Here is a 21,463-nt window from a genome sequence, read left to right on the forward strand (position 1 = left end):
CGAAAGCGAAACTACCAACACGAATAAATAACTCTAAAAAATAGAATACCAAATTATAAAACCGACTTCTTGATGGAAAAAAACCAAACATTGTATCAATTATTTCCACCCTCATATAATTTCATCATTAGTTAATAGTGATAAGGGATACCAACATTAGAAGCATCGAAAAATCTATACTATAAATAAATTACTGTTAAAACAAATAAGGAACATAACAGAAAAGGCTGAATCAAAATTCAACCATTAAACTCCAGGTGAGCTGGACCCCACTGACTTCCAGAGCTTCACCCAATCCCCCATGGCATCAGCAGCACGAGCAAACATAGGATCTACCTTTCCCAACTGCTCCTTCACCGACTTTGCCATATCGACAACACAGTCTTCTGCTGTAACAGCTGTTTGAGGTAACCTAACCGACTGAAAGAAAGGAACCACTTCCTCCATCAGCTTCACCCCTTCCCACTCTTTCTTCAAGCTTTCAATGGCATCACCTCTTTCCCTTCTCCATACATAAGGTATCCCACTTTTTACACCAAGTCCCAGGTGATCACATATAACCTTAACACACATTCCAGACCATATATCTTCCACTGTCTCCCACCTCAACTTTCCTTCCCCTGCCAACCTCAAAGCCGGGAACAAAGCTGGCCCCGCCACCTCACGATTGAAAGCAATGTTGATACCACTTACAGGCATTAAGGATCTCACTGGAACAGTCATTACAGCATCCACATATCGAGAATTCCTCTGCTCTGGCTTGAGGGCCTGTGTTGGTGCATCATAGTCTGCCAAATTAAGCCACAGTCCACATGATAGCGCACATGTAACCCCACTCCTCAGGCTAAATGGGTAACCACGAACAAAATCTGCCCCTTTCCGGTAAGGATCATAGAGTGTGTTAAAAAAGAAAGGTGTCGCTGGAGCTTGAAGATTGGCAATATGCTGTGCCACTACATCTACTAAATCACCATTTGTGTCCCTAGCGGGAATGCAATCATCATCAATTGAGATAATATATTTTTTCCGCGATACTAGATAACCAAAGTACCTGCACGAGTAACCAGAGAAGAGAATGGAAGTGGAAGAGCCCACCACTCGGTCTATGTCAGACTTAGTAAAGACATCCACATTAAACCCTTCCGGAATGTGGAGCTCCCCATTCATATCAGGGTCTTTGACAATAATCAGGTGGAACTGGGAGAATACTGGTCTCCATTCATTCATGAATGGCTCCAGGTCGGAGTTGATTGCCGCAATCACGATGTCAACCTCATTATCGTTGATGCTTGTGTTAGACATCTTCAAACAGGCGTTGAGAGAACAAGAAACAACAAAACTTGTGTGGCCTTGTTTAATTAAAGGACCTTTGCCTTCAAAATGTTATACAATGTGCTCACACAACAACACCCAATCTCAAAACCTTTCAGAGCATCCTGCAATAGGTACTTGAAGGTCAGAACTGAAGTGTGCCAAAAGCAGTTCAAGGGTTACAGGAAAGGCAGAACACTAGAAATTCTCAAACATAACTTACTGGTAGGAAAGACAGGGGTGAGGGTATGCCGAATATTAAGTGCCTGGATTAGTGAGAGAATTTCATCTTTGCCAGTTGCTTTGAAGAGCTTCAAGACTTTCTCATTTAGCTTTCCAGCTCTCAGAGTTTTCTGCCATGAAATTGAGTGTTACTATAAGATGTTCATGTATACCAAAAAAGTAATTATAGAGGAAAGTAAAAGGGGTAAATAGAACGCTTAGAAAGGCAAAATGATGAAGGAATAGAACGCTTAGAAAGGCAAAATGATGAAGGAATAGCAGCAAAAATCAACAAATGTCCCAAAAGCCATATAGCATCATAGAAGCCAGAAGTAAAAAAGGACCACAGCACCAGACTACGAAAGAATAATATTCTGTTTTCTTTTGATTTGATATGGAGCAGTGTTTGATCGAGTTGGGGTCCGGGGTAGGGGATGTCTTTTTCACTGTGCTAAATAAACTTTATCCATCGGTGATCAATCAATGGGAACAATCTTTTACAATATCTTGCAGCGTATTACAGAAATCTTGATCATTAATGTACAAGCAGTTCACATAGGTCCATGAGTGACCACGTGGACCCAGACGACAAACAGATCCAATATAAGCATTGACAAAATCATCAAATTCAAACGATAGAAATCCAAAAAGGTAGAAATCCCTATATAGAATCAGACCCTTCCTCCTCTGATTTGAGCACAAAAAACCCTAATCAAATAATCAAGCGAACCAAAGCAATCAAGTAACTTTGAATAACATACATCCAACCACCATTGATTAACATGAAAAGTTTCAAAATTTAATATCGCACCAAATCAAGCCTGCCCAGTTCCCCATAACAGAAAGCAACCCATCTGGCGCCTCAAAGAAATTAAGAACAAGCATAGCAATTCATGTTAGCTGAATTAGCAAATAGAGAGAGAGAGCGAGAGAGTACCAGGAAGAGATCGATGAGAATGTGTTCAGGGAGAGTTGAGAGATCGGATATGCTGGATAGGTTGAAGAGAGCTGAGTCAATTGTGAGAGAGAGCAGAGAAGGCGGAGTTCTCATTCACTCATTCATGTAAATATATTTGTGCGTACGTAAAGCTAAAATAGCCAAGAATTGGTCCAACGTGTTTTCTCCGAGATTGCAGACAGCAGAGAAGAAGATGAGAGAGAATGGAAAGAGGCCTAATTAATCTGACTCTTGTTTCTCCGTCCCAAGGTCAAGGCCCTCAAGGCCATTGGCCACCTGTGTTGCTCACAACCGACACTTTCTCATTTTTAATTTAATTTAATATATATTTCAATAAAGTTTACGTAGAGAACAATTGAAGCCCAGTGGGCTTGTGAACTCAATGCCGAGCCGTCCAGTTATTGCTGTTGGGTTGGATTGGGTTTCTAAAATTCGTTTTAATACACCCACCCAATTTAGTTACTACACCCAGCGAGCAAAACAGTTTCTCAAATTCCCAATTTGGCTGTTTTGTTCGATTTATCAATTTTAATTTAGGGCCGTTTAGAAACTTTAGCATGTTTAGTGGGCAATTGAAGAAGCAAACAGCATGAGATTCTTTATCAAACGGCAGAACCAATTCTTTTACAAATCTTTTACAAAATACAAATAGTTTATGACTTTTGTGAGACTAATACACACACAACATCTAACTGGAAAGTTGAAACAGATAAAACAACAAATCTACACGGGATCAATTCAGTCTAGCTTAACTCCAATTATGGACATGAGAATGCGAAGTTTGTCATTGACTTGTGCAAGATCAGGATGGTCACCAAATGATGCAGGAGGTTCCACACCAGTGAAGAGGTAAAGAGCCTTGAGTTCCTCTATGCATGTTGCATGGGGTGTGGCTTTGTATCCTACTATTCTTCGCATAGCATCAATCTGTCTCCATATTTTCGCCTCATCGTACAGTACCTGAAGATGCACCAACTCCATCAGCTGTAGAATAAAAACAATTTACAACCATAGATCATCAGCAAAGTAATCACAGAAGTGATCAACAGTTTTTCCTTCTAAATGGGAGGTCAACAACTCAATAATCCGCACAACAAATCTTTTCTATCAACAACTCAAACGAAAATGAATCAACCCTTTTATCTGAGATCACCAAAAGAGACGTCACACCCATCATGTAATTGAATGGTGTCATGCAACAAAGAAGTAAATGTACTTGAGCATGCAGATAGACTCAAAAAGAACAGTACGAGGAGGAGAAATTGGTGTAGGGATAGGGATAAAGAATTCGAAATGGTGCAAGAGATACCCTATTTTATGATTGAAATGGAGAATAATCCATGATAATAAGAGGAAAGAAAAGGCACATAACTTCCGCATTTGTTATGCCTAATAAATTATGAACTATAATATATATAAGGGTCCAAAGATGTATATATTAATCAAGCTCTAAAGTCTAACCCCGTCTGGATGCATGCTGACGTCCTTTCCAGAAGACATCACAGCATCTGTAGATTCATGTGCCCTGTGTGAAACAGGAAGCTCTGCGAAATCCGCACCTTCATCACCCCCATGACCTGAAGGTTCTCCGAAATTATCAGTTAATAATCATAGAATTAGTGGAGTGGGGAACAAATTTGTCCTAAGAGAAAGGATATGAAATTACTTTGATGATCATTTTTTATCTTTACCTTCAGAAGTTTCATAAGAAGTATATTGCTGACCAGATACATTCTTCTCATCAAACAAATGAAGCCCACTTTCATCAGCAATCTCTCTTGCATCTATACTTGAGGAAACCACAGTTTCCTTCTCTCTGATCAACTGAAAATCTAAGTTATTGACATTATCCTCTGCTCTCCCTCCTTGTAGTACTATTTCCTCCTTGCTTATCACAGGCTTTTGCTTGTCTTCCACGATGCTGCTCATCACAGGCCTCAAACTTCTAGTTTCTGCCTCTAAAGCGTTGCCAACATCATTGGCTTCCCCTATTGGCTTCTCTGCCTCTAAATTATTGTCAGCATTCTTGCTTTCCAAAACACTCCCTATATCTCCAGTTGGTTTGACATGCCCAGAAACAGTAGTAGTGTTTGCATCGTTCACATGTTTCATTTCTTGGGGTTCTTGCATATCTTCACACTCTTTCAGAACTCTGCCTACTCCGCCGTCCATGGTTCCAGTAGGTTTTTCTAATCTAATATCCGAAATTTTATCTTCAACTAGCATCTCTCTCTCTTCCGCATTCCAATCAAATTGTTGATCTCTTACCTCCTTACCCCCTTCAACTTCTCCTGTATACTGCTTTTCCAAATCCATTGCATTATCAGCATTGCCTTCATCCCTAATTTTTTCTAGCAATTCCCTTGTCTCTTCCACCAATTCCTCCTCTTCGGCAGTGTTACTTGCAGTTTCTTGATCCCCACTTTCTTCCATTACTATGGCAGTCACTTCAATTGGTGTCAGTCCTATTTCCTCAGCACCCTCAACTACATTTGACACCAATCCGTACATGTCGCTGACTGAATTCTCATCTAGCAAGGTATCATCCTTATAATCCTGAATCAGTCCTTCAATATTCACCACATTAGTGTTATCCAATATGAGCATTTCCTCCACATCCGTAGACTCACCAACATCCTCCTCATATCTATTTTCGTTTTCAGCAAAATATTCTTGTGCATTCTTCTCAACATCCTCTTGCACACACTCATCCCCCTCCTCAATTCTCCCTTCCTCAAAAAATTCCTCATTTTCCTCCTCTACTAATTCGATTCTCATCTTGCCTCCTCCTAGTATATCCCCACTATCCCATCCTTCCTCCTTTTTGGTATCAATCTTTCCTCCCTGTTCCTCACCCTGCTCTTCTTCTTCTTCATCATCATTTGACATTAATGTGCCATTTTCCAACAAAAGAGGAGGTGTACTATAAGGAAGCAACTTACTCATGAGCTTCTTAGTGCAAGCATAACTTGCCAAGACAACGGCACATGGAACACAAAAGGCAAAGCCAATTGCTGAAATAACCATAAGCGGTGGAAGAACCAATGGTGCAGAAGAAATTACAATAGCAGTGACCATAATTTTTTTTCCAAGTCCCAATCCCTTGTTCATGATCCAACTCATCCTGCCACTGTTAGCTTCTGGCCAGTTGTCTTCAATCTCCGTCGCCTCCTCACTCGGGTCTCCCATCCTCTGTCTATATATAGCAACGAAATAAATTTGCAAGTTATTTGGTATTTCGGATTCCAAACGTATATATGAAGATAAATTGTTTCATTTGAATTGCTTGGAAATTGATCGAACAGAAAAAATAAAATTCAACACAAAAAAAAAGTCTCCAACTATTGAAGGGCATCATCATCTAGCACGCAAGCTCGCCAAATAACACTAACCCAAGTAATGACAAATAAAATTTGAAGCAAACATGATAGTTACAATTACTCATGATTTTTCTTTTCAAATTTTTAGTGATCAAATCAAAGAAAAATGAAAGAAAAGTCGGAATTAAGGCGGCCAATGGATCAGAATGTCGAAATGAATTAACCATTAACCATTAAATCTTGAATTTGATTCTTCCCCAGAAATATTAGTTCTAGAAATGAAGCAAATAAATAATCTTAAAGCGTAAACTTACATGAATTTGGGGTTCTATTCTATGTATATGTAGCTGCTACTTAGCTTGACTTGATCTCAAGCTGAAATACAACCGTTGGAGCAGGAATTAGCTTGACTTGATCTGTATCAGCTATGGTTTTGTACTCGAAGGAAGCCACTCCTCATCTGCAATGCATCATGCATGTTTATGGAGTTTTATAAACAGCTCTCTCAGACTCAGAGTACTCTCGAGTCATAAAACCCTAAGAAAAAGGACCCATACAAGAAGATAAAGGGGTTTAGTTTAGAGCAGACGACAGATTGACACGCGTCGAGAAGGGCATTGACAGTTGCAGGCTAAAGGACAAACGACCAGGCGAGTGCTATTTATCTCATCTGCTACTGCTACTGCTTTTGCTTTTCCCTATTGCATGCAGCATGCAGGTGCGGCGGCTGATGATAATAATTGATCAACTCTCAACGTGGCTGCATACAACAACACCACCTGCACCTCCGCCTCTGATTAGGCAGGCAAATCTTGTTATTGAGCATTCCATATAATACTTGCTATTTTAAACAAAATTATATATATGTAACATGTGTATTGCGGTTAAGTTTAATGTGTCACATATTTTAAGTACACGTAAGTTAGTTGATTAAAAAAATCTATTCGTCTTTTCCACTCAAATTTAAATTCATCTTTTTTATAAATCAGTAATTTACATGTAGACTTATGGAAAAGTATATTTTAAAAATGAATAGTAATAATTATGACTGCGCATATGTTATACTGGTAACATGCCATGAATAAATTTTTCTTAATTAGCACAAGTAAGAAAATATTTACATATGTTTTATATTATACAATTCCATGCTATAAATGATAGAAATGCAATGGTTCGCCAACAATGGAAAGATGTTATAGGTTGTTGATTTAATTTAAAAATTACAATAACAAGTCATGGTAGATGAATTTAAAACTATTTTGCAAACAATATACGAGGGTTAGGTTAGTTGGTCACTTCGGTGAATTCAATTCCTTACACCCAAGTTCGAATTCCTTTCCACCTAAATTAGATTAATAGCATGTTTATTAATCCGTAATTGGATTAAGAGGAATTAAATTGAGGAAGAGTTGGATTGAAGTTGTTTATTAAATCATATGGAATTGGAGTAGGAGTGGCTCTAATTACTAAGATGTCCTCATTGTTATGTTAAAGTAGATAACAAATTTTAAAATTTTAAAATAGTGTGAGGATATAATGGGTAAAAAAGATGAATTTCTAATGGGTTAGTTCTCTAGGAATTAGAATACCACCTCCTACCTAAGAATTGAATTCCTCTAAAATTAGGAATTCAATTCCTAATTTTGTGTATTTACTTTTCAATTTCTTGATGCGAAGTAAACCCGAATTCCCCATAAATGAAATTCAATTCATAATAAGAATTTTAATTCATGATTAGTAAACACACTATAATTAGAGTAAACTATCCTTTGTACAAAAATTCAATTTTCAACAAATTACGGCATGGCTAATAAGGTTGGCTTTTATTGGGCCGAGATTGTGCTTGGGTTGCACACGAGTTCTAGGCCCAGGTAGTCGTTAATATGTTATGGAGTAGGAGGAGGAGTAGGAGTAGTGTTTTTCTTGTTTTGTTTGGTTCTTTTGCAATAAGGAGAAACTGACCAAGGCGAGTAGGGTAAGCAAATAACAGGGTCCAAACAGACTCATCCTCAACACAAACGGTAGCTGAAGACACTCACCAAAACCCTAAAAACACACTCTTTCTCCTTCGTCTCACTACTGCGCCCTCTTAATCTCTGGCTTCTCTGTGACGCTTCTCTCTAAACAAGGAGAAGGCAAAACATGGGGGACGTCATGGTGTTGAACGACATAGAGGCGACAGCGGCCCGAATCGGAATCGACCTCTCGCAGCTGGACCTCGATTCCATTCGTCTCCCTCCTGGTGAAAATTTTGGCATTATAAGGTAACCCTGGCTCAAACCTAAAACCCTATCCCTGCCGCATAAATTTTTTTATAGCAAGATTTGGCTGTATGGAATTCAAATTTCTCTGTGTTGTCTATGTAGCATGCTTTAGACGATTTTTAATTAATTAATTAATTACTTTGTGGTTGCGTAGCGATGATGAGGATATATACCAAGAGGAAAATTCGGAGCTGGACTCAGGGTTTGGCAACATAATTGTTGTTGATAACCTCCCGGTGGTTCCTAAAGAAAAGTACGAGAAGCTTGAAAATGTCATTCGTAAAATTTACAGTCAGATTGGTCTTATCAAGGACGATGGGTTTTGGATGCCACTTGATCCCGAAACACAAAAAACGTTGGGCTATTGCTTCATCGAGTATAATACTCCTCAGGTATCTTTGTCTCTTAAAAATTAATAATTTATGTGTTCTTTTGTGCTCCGAATGAATTTTCACCAGTTGATACATAAGTGTAATCATTAACCATCACTTGGGTACAAAACTATGTTTAAATACGTGAACAATTGAATTGAGATATGACCATGTGTTAATGTAATTTTAGGAAGCTGAGCTTGCCAAGGAGAAGACTCATGGATACAAATTGGACAGATCACATATTTTTGCTGTCAGCATGTTTGACGACTTTGATAGGTTCATGAAAGTTCCAGATCAATGGGCCCCTCCAGAAAGTAATCCGTACAAGCCAGGGGTAATTATACTCTGATCCATCACTTCTTTGTACATCGTGAATTAGGTATCTTTAGGCTCTGGTATTTATTGTGCTATTTACTTGGACATCTTTACAGGAGAATCTTCAACAATGGCTTACTGATGAAAAGGCCCGAGATCAGCTTGTGATTCGTGCTGGTTCAGATACTGAAGTTTTGTGGAATGATGCACGGCACTTGAAGCCTGAGCCTGTTTACAAGCGTGCTGTGAGTGGATATCATATCTCAAATTATATATTTTTTCCTCCAAACAGTCACCTTTTGTCTTATATAATTATTTAGGGTTTAGGGTAAATGATCATCTCTGTTTCCTGTTACAGTTCTGGACGGAAAGCTTTGTGCAATGGTCCCCTCTAGGGACTTATTTGGCAACTATTCACAGACAGGGTGCTGCTGTTTGGGGAGGTGCCTCTACCTTTAATCGTCTGATGCGTTATGCTCATCCCCAGGTTATTTTTGGTTTTTGGTTTCCAATTTAATTAGTATGTTGTAATTTTTCTTTCTTGGTCCTAAACTCTAACTGTCAACTGCAGGTTAGACTGATTGATTTCTCACCTGGTGAGAAATATTTGGTGACCTACAGCAGCCATGAACCAAGCAATCCTCGTGATGCAAATGTGAGTTCTTTGGATAGTGTGATTTATTGCTTTTTGTGATTTATTTTTGCCTTGCTTCCATTACTAATGTCAAGTTATTTTATAGAGGGTCGTGATAAACATTTTTGATGTGAGAACTGGAAAAGTAATGAGAGATTTTAAAGGAACTCCTGATGATTTTGCAATTGGAGGAACTGGAGGTGTTGCTGGGGTGTCTTGGCCGGTGTTCAAGTAATTTTTCTATGCCACTAATCTACGGTGTGATTTTGAGTGTTTTCAGTGTAACTTGGCATGCTTAACTTTTTCATTTATAATATTTTCAGATGGGCTGGCGGAAAAGATGATAAGTATTTTGCCAGAATGGGCAAAAATGTTATCTCTGTTTATGAAACAGAGACATTTTCACTTGTAGACAAAAAGTCCATGAAGGTTGAGAATGTTATGGACTTCAGCTGGTCACCAACTGATCCGATTCTTGCTCTATTTGTTCCAGAATTGGGTGGTGGCAACCAACCTGCTAGGGTGCGCATTCTTGTTTCATTTGATTGGCTGTTTTCCTAGATTTGGTATTTTATTTGTGTCCTTTTATTATTTCACTGTACTATGTGAACTAATGCTTCACATTGATACAAATAGGTGAGTCTTGTTCAAATCCCTAATAAAGAGGAGTTGAGGCAAAAGAATCTTTTCAGTGTCAGTGATTGCAAAATGTACTGGCAAAGCAATGGGGAGTATCTTGCTGTTAAAGTTGACCGGTATACAAAAACAAAGAAAAGCACATACACAGGCTTTGAGCTTTTCCGAATCAAAGAGCGAGACATCCCCATCGAGGTTTTGGAGCTTGAGAATAAGAATGACAAGATCATTGCATTTGCTTGGGAGCCCAAGGGCCATAGGTTTGCAGTTATTCATTGTGATAATACAAGCTCAAATAACAACCCAAGGCCCGATGTAAGTTTCTACTCCATGCGTAGTGGTCACAATACAGGCCGTGTTTCAAAGCTCACTACTCTGAAAGGGAAGCAAGCAAATGCTCTTTTCTGGTCACCTTCAGGGCGCTTTATAATACTCGCAGGATTGAAAGGTTTCAATGGGCAGCTGGAGTTTTACAATGTGGATGAGCTTGAAACCATGGCTACTGCCGAGCATTTTATGGCAACTGATATTGAATGGGATCCTACTGGAAGGTAAAATTTTGGATATGTTACTATTTACCAAAGAATTTTACTTGTCTTGATTTTGACATGTTAGCTTTTGCTTTCAGATATGTTGCTACTGCAGTGACTTCAGTTCATGAGATGGAGAATGGTTTCAACATATGGTCCTTCAACGGCAAGCTACTTTATAGGATACTAAAGGATCATTTTTTTCAGGTAATGCCATTTGAGAGTATGCACTAAATTTTATCTGCAGGCTCTTTGTTTTGGACATTTCACTTGGTGTTTAAAAAACTTTAATCATGTGTATTAAATCAAGATCCTTACATCAACAAAAACAAAATTATTTGAGGGATCCCTCAATGGAAGGTGACTATATATATATATATGTGTGTGTGTGTATATGTATGTATTTGATGAAGTTTGTTGATAGTTTGGAAGTACCACGTGCATCGTAGTGTCCTTTGTGACAAAAGATAAATTCCAATTGAAATAGATGTCATCCTGTGGTGACTAGTTTTTTTAAAATTTCTGTTTTGTAATTGATATTAGTAGGCATTTGTTTTGGTTATGTATTCTTTCCCTGTCTCAATTGCATGTTTTAACTGCTTAGCCCAAACAAAAAGAAAAGAAAAGGAGGTAGATGTTCTAATCATTTGCGGGACACTTGTTTTCTTCTTATTTGTTATAGTTCTTATGGCGCCCAAGGCCACCATCATTCCTGACTCCTGAGAAAGAGGAGGAGATTGCAAAGAACTTGAAAAAGTACAGCAAGAAGTATGAGGCCGAGGACCAGGATGTGTCAATGTTTTTGAGTGAGCAGGATCGCGAGAAGAGGAGGATGTTGAAGGAAGAGTGGGAGAAATGGGTGGCTGAGTGGAAGCGGTTGCACGAAGAAGACAAATTGGAGAGGCAAAAGCTCAGAGAAGGAGAAGCAAGTGATGAAGAAGAGGAGTACGAGGCTAAAGATATTGAGGTTGAAGAGATATTGGACGTTTCAGAGGAGGTCGTTTCTTTTGAAGATTGAGTGTTATTTAGATTATAGTTTTGCAGCTTATGAATCCGTCTTAGATTTTATCATTTGAACCCTGTATAACTACATCCTTAGATTATGCTAAGAGCTTCCGGATCAATTTTGATTTTGTTCCATGTTCTGTTTTTGTTTATGAACTGATATTGATTGATCCAATTATTTAAGTTTGTTTCACACTTTCAGTGGCATATGTTGTTTTATGTTCATGTATTTCTGGAATTTTGGATTTACTTATAATATTTTTGCACAAAATTCCGATTATGGAAAATGTTTCGATTGTAATTTCTGAACTAATATAAAGTTTATGCCATCCCCAGAGTCTTTTATAAAACGAACTGGAGGGACATTTTCGATTGTCTTTTTATTTTCCGATGAAATGGGGTGGGAAACACCCCAGAGATGAGAAATTATAGAGTAGTATGATATCACCACGTCAGTTGGTGATACATCCATTTAAAATTTGCCATGTGCCATGTGTACAACTTTTTAAAGAAAAATTTGCCATGATTTTTTATTTATTTAAATAATAAAAATAATAAATAAATAAAAAAAGAAAAACCGATGGGCAGCCATGGAAAAATGTGGGGAGGGGGAGCTTTGGCGGCAAGCTTAGGGAAGGGGTTGCTAGGGATTTTTATTATTATTGAGTTTTAGTTATTATTTATTTTCTATGGTTTTAAATTATAAAATTGAACTTTTAAATTCGGCTGTATAAAAAGTTATACACATAGACAAATTTTAAATGGAAGTATTACCAGCTGACATGGTGATATTGTATGATTCTATAATTTCTCCAAACGTAGGACGAAAACAACTAAAAACAAATCAAGAAAAGAAAATTTTGTTTTTATTTTTGTCGGGTCGATCCAATCCCATGCTGAACGACCCATGAAATGACTTATAAATACTTGGGCCTGGTCATTGTTATCCAAATTTCCAAGGCCCGGGCATACCAAGTCTTTCACGATTGCCCATGTAATTCCCGGAAAGACTCGAGTGTTTGCACGTGCAACACCACTCATCCCGAAAGCTTGCTAAGCTCTTCCCTCGTCTCGGGAAGAAAAGGGAGACCCAAAAACTCAAATTTCTTTTTGTGTTTCGAATTGATTTGGAGCAGTACTTTGATAGAACGAGAACATGAAGATTGTTCGCAAGGACCTTGTTCCAGGCGGACCCGGCAGCGTTAAGGTACTGTTACTATTATTATGATGATTATCGTAATTGTTCGTTAGTTTTTGTTGGTTTGGGTGTAAGCATCTTTGTGTGGAAACAACTAGTGTTAATCTTTATTCTGAGTTGGATTTTGGGTAAATTTGGAATTGGTGGGTGTGGCAGATGATACCGGTCGATTCCGATGATCTATGGTATGCTTATAATTTGATTGCTCCAGGAGACATAGTTATGGCTGTCACTGTTAGGTAAAGTCCTTTTTCTTTTAGTATCACTTTGCAATCTGTGTGAGTGGTATCCTTCTATGTTTCTTAGTGTATATTTACTTATATACATAGAGGGTATCCTGATTGCTTGCATGATATTCTTTTTTACATAACTCGTGCTCAGAAACCTGTTTGAATAAAATAACATGTATCCAGTAGAAATTTTCTTGACAACCATATACATTCTGTAATAGGAAAGTTCTGAGAGAAAGTGCTTCCGGTGGAAGAGATGCAGAGCGTGTGAAACTGAAGTTAGAGATAAAAGTTGAGGAGGTAATGGAGAAAAGTTAGATCCAATTTCATAAGGGTTGGTTGTACATGTGTGTGTAACGAAGTTTTCTCAAGATGCTTTTTGTTTCGTATTATGTTCTTCCCCATATTCCTATTAGGTTGCTGATTATGACAAAGTAGGAGCTGTCTTGCGTATACGTGGAAAGAATATCCTGGAGAATGAATATGTAAAGGTAATTGTGGCCTTAAGTTGATTTATAAACTGATGATTTGAAAATTTTGAAGTTCTTCTTTAAGTTTTTTGTTTTCTTATTGTAGATAGGAGCATTTCACACTTTGGAACTTGAGCTGCAGCGACCTTTTGTGTTAAGAAAGGCATGCTTTTTGTTAATCCGTACAAATTATAACAAGCCATATTTTCTTTTTCGGTGTTGAATTCTTTGAATACTATGATGTATAAAACCTGTTATGCAATGTGTTGACTTGTGGCGTGCTGTATCGTATGTTCTAGGATGTCTGGGACTCATTGGCCTTGCACGAACTCAATCAAGCCTCTGGTATGCCCTCTTTTTTCCCCTTTTCTCTTTTAAATGATTCTTTTAGATTCTTAACTTAGTAGTACTCCTTTTTCTTGTGGTATTGACCAATTAGTCTTAAAAATTGTCTCATGCCTGTCTTCATCATTGACTCTAGCCCTATGCTAGGTTATTAGGGATGGAGGTTGATGTTTAGGTCCAATCTCTACTGGGTGCATTTCTAAGTTGTGGCCAAAAAAAGAAAGAATAAGTATTGTTTAACATGGTAGGATTGATAAGAAAAACTAACTTGATGCCAAAATTGGTCGTCACATAAATGGCAATTTAGAAGTGCTTTAGCTTGGAAGTGTCATCTAGGTTACCAAGTATGAACGCTGAAGAATTTGAAATCAACCTTTTATGTGATGGTCTTGTCTCAACAATTTTCAGATCCTGCTGCAAGTGCTGATCTAGCTGTGATCTTAATGCAAGAAGGATTAGCACATGTTCTCCTTGTTGGTAAAAGGTGTGTCTGACTTCATTCGGGACATGCATCCTTGTTTGAGTTTTGTACTACACTATCAGTTGATGGTCTCCATGGACAATTTCAAGCCTATTTTGATAACTACTTGAATAATTAGGCACATTACTCACTCTAGTTTTCATTCGCGCCTATTCTTCTGGTAGTTATTTGCATTAGGATCTTGGTAATATCCTTGAAATGTGTGCTAGGAAACTGCATGACAGACTGGTCAATGTTTTTACGAAAATGTGGACTTTGAAAATCTCAGTCATAATAAAAAGCTCAAAATCTAGATCATGCATGTGTACACTGTGATCCTATATTACTTACTATGTTCCTGCATTGACGACCTTATGCGACTAATGTTTTTGCAACTAATTATATCAGTATGACAATTACTCGTTCACGGATAGAAACTTCAATTCCTCGCAAGCATGGACCTGCCATTGCAGGTTATGAGTCGGTACGCTTCTTTTTCTTTTCAGAATTTATATTTCCCGAAATGAAGTTATCCGGTAAGACAGATGTTCTGATAATTTCAATAAATATTGTATCACTATTTCTTTGTGTCTTCTACAGGCTTTGAGTAAATTCTTTGAGAATGTATTACAGGTAATTTCTAGTTGAGTTTTATTTCTGAAGCTCCTTACACTTTCAAACATAGCTTGCCTGTATTGTAACAGGTGTCTATATCTTGCAGGCTTTCTTGAAGTATGTTGATTTCAGTGTTGTCCGCTGTGCTGTGATTGCAAGTCCAGGTTTCACAAAGGTGTGATATGAGTCCTTATGAGTTTTTATTTTATTTTTAAACTCAGTTTTAGTGTGAATTAAAATCCCATTAAAAGTTGTTTTACTTGTGGACTATATACTAGCACTACAAATAGTGCTTTCTTATGAGCTACTAATTGATGTAGGATATGGGTGAGTTGAGTGTTTGGGTAATTTAGCAGAAGCGAAAACAAAGGAAAAACAGAATATAACAAAAGGGATAGGTCTGGAATCGCTCCAGGGGTTTGGCTTCACACCAAGGATAAGTCTGGAATCACTCCAAGGGTTTGGCTTCACACCAAGTAGTCTCCAATCTCTGGAAAGTAAACTTTTCGTAATATCTCAAATCTCCCTTTTAAAGAACTACATGGAGGGTATTTATAGCAAGCTAAAACCTAGAGACAGTAGGATAAAAATCCCTTACTAAAACAGAAATCCTAATCCACCAAGGAACTAAGTAAAAATAAACTAGGAAACTTAAATCAAATCCTACTAAAAATCTGGAAACTAAAATCCTAGTGAAATCTGGAAAACTAGAGAATCTAGGAAACTAATAAATCAGGAAACTAACTAATGATGTCCGCATCAATTCCCCCTGGCTGAAAAGATCTCGACTCCGGCGAGATAAAGCTGTAATAACATTCCAAAACGTCGGGATCAATGTGCGGCAGGTTCTCCTCTGTAATCCGAGTACTATGAGAATCTGGTCTAACTTCCACTTAACTAGGAACTTCTGCATCTGCCTTACGTTCTTTAAGCGTAACGATATGTAGAGCTTTGGTTTTACCTACTTTGTCTTGCTCCTCTTTGTTTGGTATAGATTGATTCATGAGCTTGGGTTGAAGTGGCTTCATCATGATCTTCTTTCCTTTATGGATGAATGAACATATATTTTCTTGACCAAAGATGGTAACGTTGTAATCGTAGATCCATGGTCTTCCCAAGAGAATATGACTCACATCCATATCCACCACATCACACCAAACATGATCTTTGTAAGATGAAAACTGTATAGGAACGTGACATCGTTGGGTAACAGGGATAGAAGATGTATTGTCAATCCATGCTACTCTGTATGGCACAAGATGCTTCTCGGGCGACAAACCAAGATGCGAAACAGTTAGTGTTGACACCACATTGATACAACTCCCATTATCTATGACCACCTTACAATCTTTATCTCCAGACTTGATGTAAGTGTGGAAAATGGAAGTCCTACGCCAATCCTCAGCTTCCTTCCTAGGTTGAGCCAAAGTACACCTTACTACTGCTAATGTTGGATTTGGGACTTCAAAGTCGATTCCACAATCTTCATTAGGTTGTTGGGGTTCATAAATATCTTCCTCGAATTCACCTTGATTGTCATCTTGTTCGTTGATGTGTGCACACAGATTTCTTGTTGCTTCCTTTGTTGGGCATTGGACAGCAAAGTGTCCAAAACCTTGGCATCTGTAACATCTTTGCGTTCCACCACCACGTGTATCAACTAGCACTCCTTTTCCCTTGGCAGTTTTTACTAAATTAGTCGTAGATGTTGGAGTCATAGAACTTGGAGTCACAGATGTGCCAACATGAAAATCAGATCTTTGAGAATCAGTTTGCTTGACTATATTGGATGACTTTAAATACTTCTCTAATTCTTGTACCATCTGAAAAACCCTCTCTAAAGTATTCACAGTATGAGGAATTAATTCCCTTTGAAGCTCTGGACGAAGTCCTGATCTAAACCGAGAAATAGTCATCCTTCGATCTTCCCTTATGTCACATCGCAGCATGAATTCCTCAAATTTTGCAATATATTCAGCAACTGGCATGTCGTTTTGACGAAGAGTTTGCCACTCGTCCAACAAACTCTGTTGATAGGATAATGGTAGATATTTCTGCTTCAACCTTTCTTTCATCTCACCACAGTGGATGATTGTTTCTTCACCAGCTCTCTCTAGTTGTGTTTCAACATTGGTCCAAAACAATCCAGCTTGACCCACCAATTTTATCTTAGCAAATCTCACCCTTCGAGCTTCAGACATGTCATGCCACTCAAAATAGCGATCCATGGTAGCCAACCAGTCGAGGAGTGCTTTAGGATTTAGCTCACCATCAAAATTAGGAGCGTCAACTTTCACTGATCTCATCACCCTTTCATCAGGGTCTTGCTCATAGCCACGATGAAAATTATGTCTCTCTGCGTCTCTATCATTCCTTCTATCATGACGTTGTTGATCATGATACCTCTCTTCTCCATTCACACTTGCTTCATCATGTTGGTTAGCTGCTTCTAAGTCTGCAAGGCGATGTTCCACGAGTCTGGATCTAGTGTCTGAATCTGCCACTTGCTTTGATAAGTTTTCCATCATCTGAATAAGACGTTCAAAGTCTGTCTCTGGCTCGTCTGTCTTTCCAGGCTTAGTCGGACCCATCACTCGACACACGATGCGAAGAACAAGAAATACTCGAAAAGTGTGAACCCAAGGAAAACGAAAACCAGGTTCTGATGCCAAATTTGATGTAGGATATGGGTGAGTTGAGTATTTGGGTAATTTAGCAGAAGCGAAAACAAAGGAAAAACAGAATATAACAAAAGGGATAGGTCTGGAATCGCTCCAGGGGTTTGGCTTCACACCAAGGATAAGTCTGGAATCACTCCAAGGGTTTGGCTTCACACCAAGTAGTCTCCAATCTCTGGAAAGTAAACTTTTTGTAATATCTCAAATCTCCCTTTTAAAGAACTACATGGAGGGTATTTATAGCAAGCTAAAACCTAGAGACAGTAGGATAAAAATCCCTTACTCAAACAGAAATCCTAATCCACCAAGGAACTAAGTAAAAATAAACTAGGAAACTTAAATCAAATCCTACTAAAAATCTGGAAACTAAAATCCTAGTGAAATCTGGAAAACTAGAGAATCTAGGAAACTAATAAATCAGGAAACTAACTAATGATGTCCGCATCACTAATGATGTAATGTCATGTGCTTCAGGATCAGTTTCATCGTCACCTATTGTTGGAGGCAGAAAGAAGACAGCTGAGATCTATCATTGAAAACAAGTCGCGAATAATTCTTGTGCATACAAGCTCAGGTTACAAGTATGGTCATGTGTTATTTATAGTATCAATCTCCTGACATTTCTGATGGAAAATTGACTTTTCATAATTCCCTGCCCATAACTAAAATCGACAATGCTGCATTGCCCTCGACAAGCCTAAGAATGGTTTAAATCAAAACTACTTCTTTATTTTCTGTAAAATGTTCCGGATTTTACCCTTTTATCATTTTCATTTTCCACTGGATCACGTTGTTGGAGTGGTCCACATTTCATGTTAGTCTAGCGACTATGGATTAATGTGTTTCATGATTTTTATCGCTGCAATTCGTGTTACTTTTTTAGTGAGCGATCCCCAGCATGAGCTGGCAACATATCATGTGTATCACTTTCTTAAAGAGTAACTGTGGCTTTATCAATTCATAAATCCAGTACGTGTGATCCTTATTTTCTCAGAAAGAGGAAAAAGAAAAAAGCAATTCCTATTTAATATTGTTGCTGACCTATGCTGCATTGTTCTTCTATTGTTTTGAATCTTATTCACATCTGTGCATTTTATCTTCTTGCAATGACAGGCATAGTTTGAGGGAGGTTCTGGATGCTCCAAATGTTATGAATATGATTAAAGATACTCAAGCAGCACAAGAGGTACAATACCCAATTTGGTTAATTTTGCAACTTCTTCACTTTTCATTACCAAAATAAAAAAGTAAAAGAAAGAAACTTATTTCCCTCTTTGTTTCGAAGAAGAACTGTACAGGTCCATCCATCCTACATGTCTACATCAAATAACAATGAAAAGAAAATAAGAACTTATGCATCTTTTCTGTCTGTTGGTGGTTCAACAACACTGATATGATTGCATGTGGTGATCACTATTGGTATACAGTTGCATTATGTACTGGGCCCTTTCTTTTTCAGGTCCGAGTTCTCCAAGATTTCTTCGGCATGCTTTCAAATGTCAGGTTCTAAAACTGAAATGTCAATTTTGTGGCTTTATTTTTAAGGTTATAATTGGATGCTAACTGACGATCCTTTGGAACAATGGTTGGAGGTTTAATCTTGATAAGCTTGTGCACAAAGTCAATAATTAGGTGAAGACTGAAAAAAACGTGGGATTTACCTCTTTACATGCACTGAAATTTGATTGATTCCATGATATCTTGTGACTGACAGACATCACTTAAAACAAGGTCCTTGCTAAGGGATTCATGTATAGGTAGGTAGATACAGAAAAAGATTTGAACATGTTAACATGGTCATAATTAAGAAGACTAAGATTAGAATGGAGAGTAACCACCACAAATGAGCAACGAGGAAACTTCAATTCAGTGATCACACCCTCCAACGCAAAAGTCAATTTATGTGTGTCTGATAGTTTGTGTAATGGATAAATCTCTGTAGTTTTTACTTGTCGGAAGTTTTCTTTATATTATTTATTGTAGTTGTGTTATCTTTTCGTTTTCCAACATTGTCAAGCATTTAACATAGTGATTGAATTGTTGTTGTTATTCTGCAGGATCCAGATCGTGCATGCTATGGACCAAAGCATGTTGAAGTTGCTCATGAACGAATGGCTATCCAAACCCTTTTGATAACAGATGAACTCTTCAGGTTAGTTATTATGGGTTTTCTGTCCAGCTAATTGAGAAGTAGTGCCACGTGATTTTATTTTTGATAATAAAGTTCTATATTACATGGATGTTCAAAGCATGTTTTCCGAAATCAACACAGTTATTTACATTGTATTTCCTTCAATTCTTTTGTGTTTTATTTTACTTTTCGGGGGAGGACAAAAAGTTTTGTGCTTGGTACAAAAACTGCTGCATAAATCTATTATTAGCTTTAGATTCAAAAGATGCTAATTTGCTCTCTAGCAGTTCTAGTTGATTAGGTACTTGTGCACTCTCTAAATAAGTTACTCATGCACCGATCACTATTAAAGCTTTGTGGTTACGTTCACACTCATGCACATACATCTTGTCGTAATTCCATTAATGAGTAAATTTAAGATGCCCCGGTGCCTGCCCCTCTTGTTTCCTTTACCATACTGATTCTTTAGTAATAATGAAATGGTCCAACATGGTCTTTCCATTACAGGAAAATGTGGAGAAATGTATGTAAGTTTAAGGGGGTGTAACTTTAACATTTTCTTGATGGACAGGAATGCGGATGTAGTAGCAAGGCAAAAGTATGCCAATTTGGTGAAATCAGTGAAGGATTCAGGGGGCACTGTTCATATTTTTTCTTCTTTGCATGTTTCAGGAGAACGTGAGTATTTACATTGTTCATACAAATGCTGCTTTAAGTATCTGACACTTTTTAGATATACTTTCCTGAACCAACTTTCCAATTATCTTATCAATGAACAGAACTGGCACAAATAACTGGGATCGCTGCAATCCTTCGTTTCCCTCTACCAGACCTAGACGACATAGAGATGTAATGGAACAAGTGATCTGTTGGAAATTATCCGTCGTGTGTTGTAGATCATAGTTAGGTATAAGTTATGTACTATTTTGGCCAATGCTTTGTACACCTACACAAATAACAATTGTAACATCTAGGGGAAAGCTGCAAAGGTGGAAGATGCTTGAAGCCTTGAGGATGAGTTTTGTTGGCGTTGGGTAGTTTGATTGGCGTAGCAATTAGTTTGCTTGCATACAACGGCGTCTTTTGATTTGTTTGACCAATGACTCCTTGTTAAAGTGTTACAAATATTCTTTATATCGTATTGAGTAAAGTATATATTTACTTTAATTTGAGTGGCCCCATTTTTTTGTTTAATATGAGAAAGAAACTTCTTCCTTTTACAAATCTTGTTTTCCCTTTATAATAAAAATGATGAGGAGATTGAAAATATTATATACTGAACCAGCTAAATCTCCTCTCCTAAAGCATAGGAGGTTTAACTATATTTAGCTACAAGTACATGCGGTAAAAATTAAAAAAGGGCCAAAACCCCGAATGGTGATGCACCATTTTTGCAAGTTTTTATAAATTGAGGGCTATTTTAAGAGAGGTATTGTGGGATCAGGTATTCCAAAGAATGAGGAACCAAACTGAATTAGCAAGAGAAACAAGGAGTTATGTGTCTCTCCTGGTTTCGTTTCTTGGGTGGATGTCAAGTGTTAATCAAAGTATAATCCATACTTTGAAAGATCCAAGCTTGGGGAAAGTGGTAATTAACTTTCTTAGATTGTTCAATGAGTCTTGGCTAAGAAAGTTAATTACCTCGCTTTGATTGTTGTGGGGGCTGCTTATGCTTATGAGTATTTACCCTCACATTCACGGCAAAAGTTCGGTTTATTGCCCACCATTTTGTTAAAAGAAAGAAAAGGAAAAGAAATATATATATAT

General features: G+C 37.8%; 5 protein-coding genes across 7 annotated transcripts; 2 read left to right on the forward strand and 3 right to left on the reverse strand.

Annotated features, from left to right (window-relative positions):
• Positions 1-53: 53 nt before the first annotated feature.
• Positions 54-1,302, reverse strand: RGP5 (Alpha-1,4-glucan-protein synthase family protein). The gene has a single exon (XM_089046462.1). The coding sequence runs from the start codon at positions 1,300-1,302 to the stop codon at positions 247-249; it is 1,056 nt and encodes a 351-aa protein (XP_088902588.1). The 3' UTR covers positions 54-246.
• LOC103318761 (UDP-arabinopyranose mutase) lies at positions 54-2,784 on the reverse strand. Its single transcript, XM_008220196.2, has 3 exons — positions 2,471-2,784; positions 1,535-1,664; positions 54-1,436 (listed from the first exon to the last, which is right to left on the reverse strand). The coding sequence occupies exons 1-3, from the start codon at positions 2,582-2,584 to the stop codon at positions 1,417-1,419; spliced, it is 264 nt and encodes an 87-aa protein (XP_008218418.2). The 5' UTR covers positions 2,585-2,784; the 3' UTR covers positions 54-1,416.
• Positions 2,785-3,063: 279 nt separating this feature from the next.
• On the reverse strand, positions 3,064-6,351 carry LOC103318762 (uncharacterized). Its single transcript, XM_008220197.2, has 4 exons — positions 6,126-6,351; positions 4,183-5,687; positions 3,953-4,068; positions 3,064-3,451 (listed from the first exon to the last, which is right to left on the reverse strand). The coding sequence occupies exons 2-4, from the start codon at positions 5,678-5,680 to the stop codon at positions 3,230-3,232; spliced, it is 1,836 nt and encodes a 611-aa protein (XP_008218419.2). The 5' UTR covers positions 5,681-5,687; positions 6,126-6,351; the 3' UTR covers positions 3,064-3,229.
• A 1,340-nt stretch (positions 6,352-7,691) lies between these two features.
• Positions 7,692-11,776, forward strand: LOC103318763 (eukaryotic translation initiation factor 3 subunit B-like). Its single transcript, XM_008220198.3, has 11 exons — positions 7,692-8,075; positions 8,230-8,467; positions 8,637-8,783; positions 8,881-9,009; positions 9,123-9,251; positions 9,336-9,419; positions 9,505-9,629; positions 9,722-9,920; positions 10,035-10,585; positions 10,663-10,771; positions 11,247-11,776. Exons 1-11 carry the CDS (start codon positions 7,954-7,956, stop codon positions 11,580-11,582), a joined length of 2,169 nt encoding a protein of 722 aa, XP_008218420.1. The 5' UTR covers positions 7,692-7,953; the 3' UTR covers positions 11,583-11,776.
• An 806-nt stretch (positions 11,777-12,582) lies between these two features.
• Positions 12,583-20,863, forward strand: PEL1 (Eukaryotic release factor 1 (eRF1) family protein). Of its 3 annotated transcripts, none has more exons than XR_016123831.1 (16): positions 12,583-12,776; positions 12,924-13,006; positions 13,219-13,297; positions 13,414-13,488; positions 13,574-13,630; positions 13,767-13,812; positions 14,221-14,296; positions 14,681-14,756; positions 14,873-14,905; positions 14,994-15,062; positions 18,040-18,146; positions 18,679-18,751; positions 19,025-19,068; positions 19,623-19,717; positions 20,268-20,374; positions 20,476-20,863. XR_016123831.1 is itself a non-coding variant. In XM_008220199.3 (16 exons), exons 1-16 carry the CDS (start codon positions 12,726-12,728, stop codon positions 20,547-20,549), a joined length of 1,140 nt encoding a protein of 379 aa, XP_008218421.1. In that variant the 5' UTR covers positions 12,586-12,725; the 3' UTR covers positions 20,550-20,863. The 3 variants fall into 3 exon arrangements, 2 of the variants coding, with proteins under 2 accessions (XP_008218421.1, XP_088901289.1); XM_008220199.3 differs by having other exon boundaries at positions 12,586-12,776; positions 19,025-19,063; XM_089045163.1 differs by lacking the exon at positions 14,873-14,905 and having other exon boundaries at positions 12,588-12,776; positions 19,025-19,063.
• The last annotated feature ends 600 nt before the right edge of the window (positions 20,864-21,463 follow it).

Source organism: Prunus mume, linkage group LG1 (assembly GCF_029339155.1).
Source record: "Prunus mume cultivar Tortuosa linkage group LG1, ASM2933915v1, whole genome shotgun sequence".
Classification (NCBI taxonomy): domain Eukaryota; kingdom Viridiplantae; phylum Streptophyta; class Magnoliopsida; order Rosales; family Rosaceae; genus Prunus; species Prunus mume.

Coding starts and splice junctions, on each gene's coding strand:
- RGP5 (XM_089046462.1), bottom strand. CDS start 1,302: ATGTCTAACACAAGCATCAACGATAATGAGGTTGACATCGTGATTGCG.
- PEL1 (XM_008220199.3), top strand. CDS start 12,726: ATGAAGATTGTTCGCAAGGACCTTGTTCCAGGCGGACCCGGCAGCGTT. Junction 13,298..13,413: donor TAGAGATAAAAGTTGAGGAG/GTAATGGAGAAA, acceptor TATTCCTATTAG/GTTGCTGATTATGACAAAGT. Junction 13,813..14,220: donor CGAACTCAATCAAGCCTCTG/GTATGCCCTCTT, acceptor AACAATTTTCAG/ATCCTGCTGCAAGTGCTGAT.
- LOC103318761 (XM_008220196.2), bottom strand. CDS start 2,584: ATGAGAACTCCGCCTTCTCTGCTCTCTCTCACAATTGACTCAGCTCTC. Junction 1,665..2,470: donor TTCTCATCGATCTCTTCCTG/GTACTCTCTCGC, acceptor ATTTCATGGCAG/AAAACTCTGAGAGCTGGAAA. Junction 1,437..1,534: donor CACCCCTGTCTTTCCTACCA/GTAAGTTATGTT, acceptor TACCTATTGCAG/GATGCTCTGAAAGGTTTTGA.
- LOC103318763 (XM_008220198.3), top strand. CDS start 7,954: ATGGGGGACGTCATGGTGTTGAACGACATAGAGGCGACAGCGGCCCGA. Junction 8,784..8,880: donor GTAATCCGTACAAGCCAGGG/GTAATTATACTC, acceptor ACATCTTTACAG/GAGAATCTTCAACAATGGCT. Junction 9,921..10,034: donor GTGGCAACCAACCTGCTAGG/GTGCGCATTCTT, acceptor TGATACAAATAG/GTGAGTCTTGTTCAAATCCC.
- LOC103318762 (XM_008220197.2), bottom strand. CDS start 5,680: ATGGGAGACCCGAGTGAGGAGGCGACGGAGATTGAAGACAACTGGCCA. Junction 4,069..4,182: donor TTCTTATGAAACTTCTGAAG/GTAAAGATAAAA, acceptor GAGAACCTTCAG/GTCATGGGGGTGATGAAGGT. Junction 3,452..3,952: donor TCAGCATGCATCCAGACGGG/GTTAGACTTTAG, acceptor GTGCATCTTCAG/GTACTGTACGATGAGGCGAA.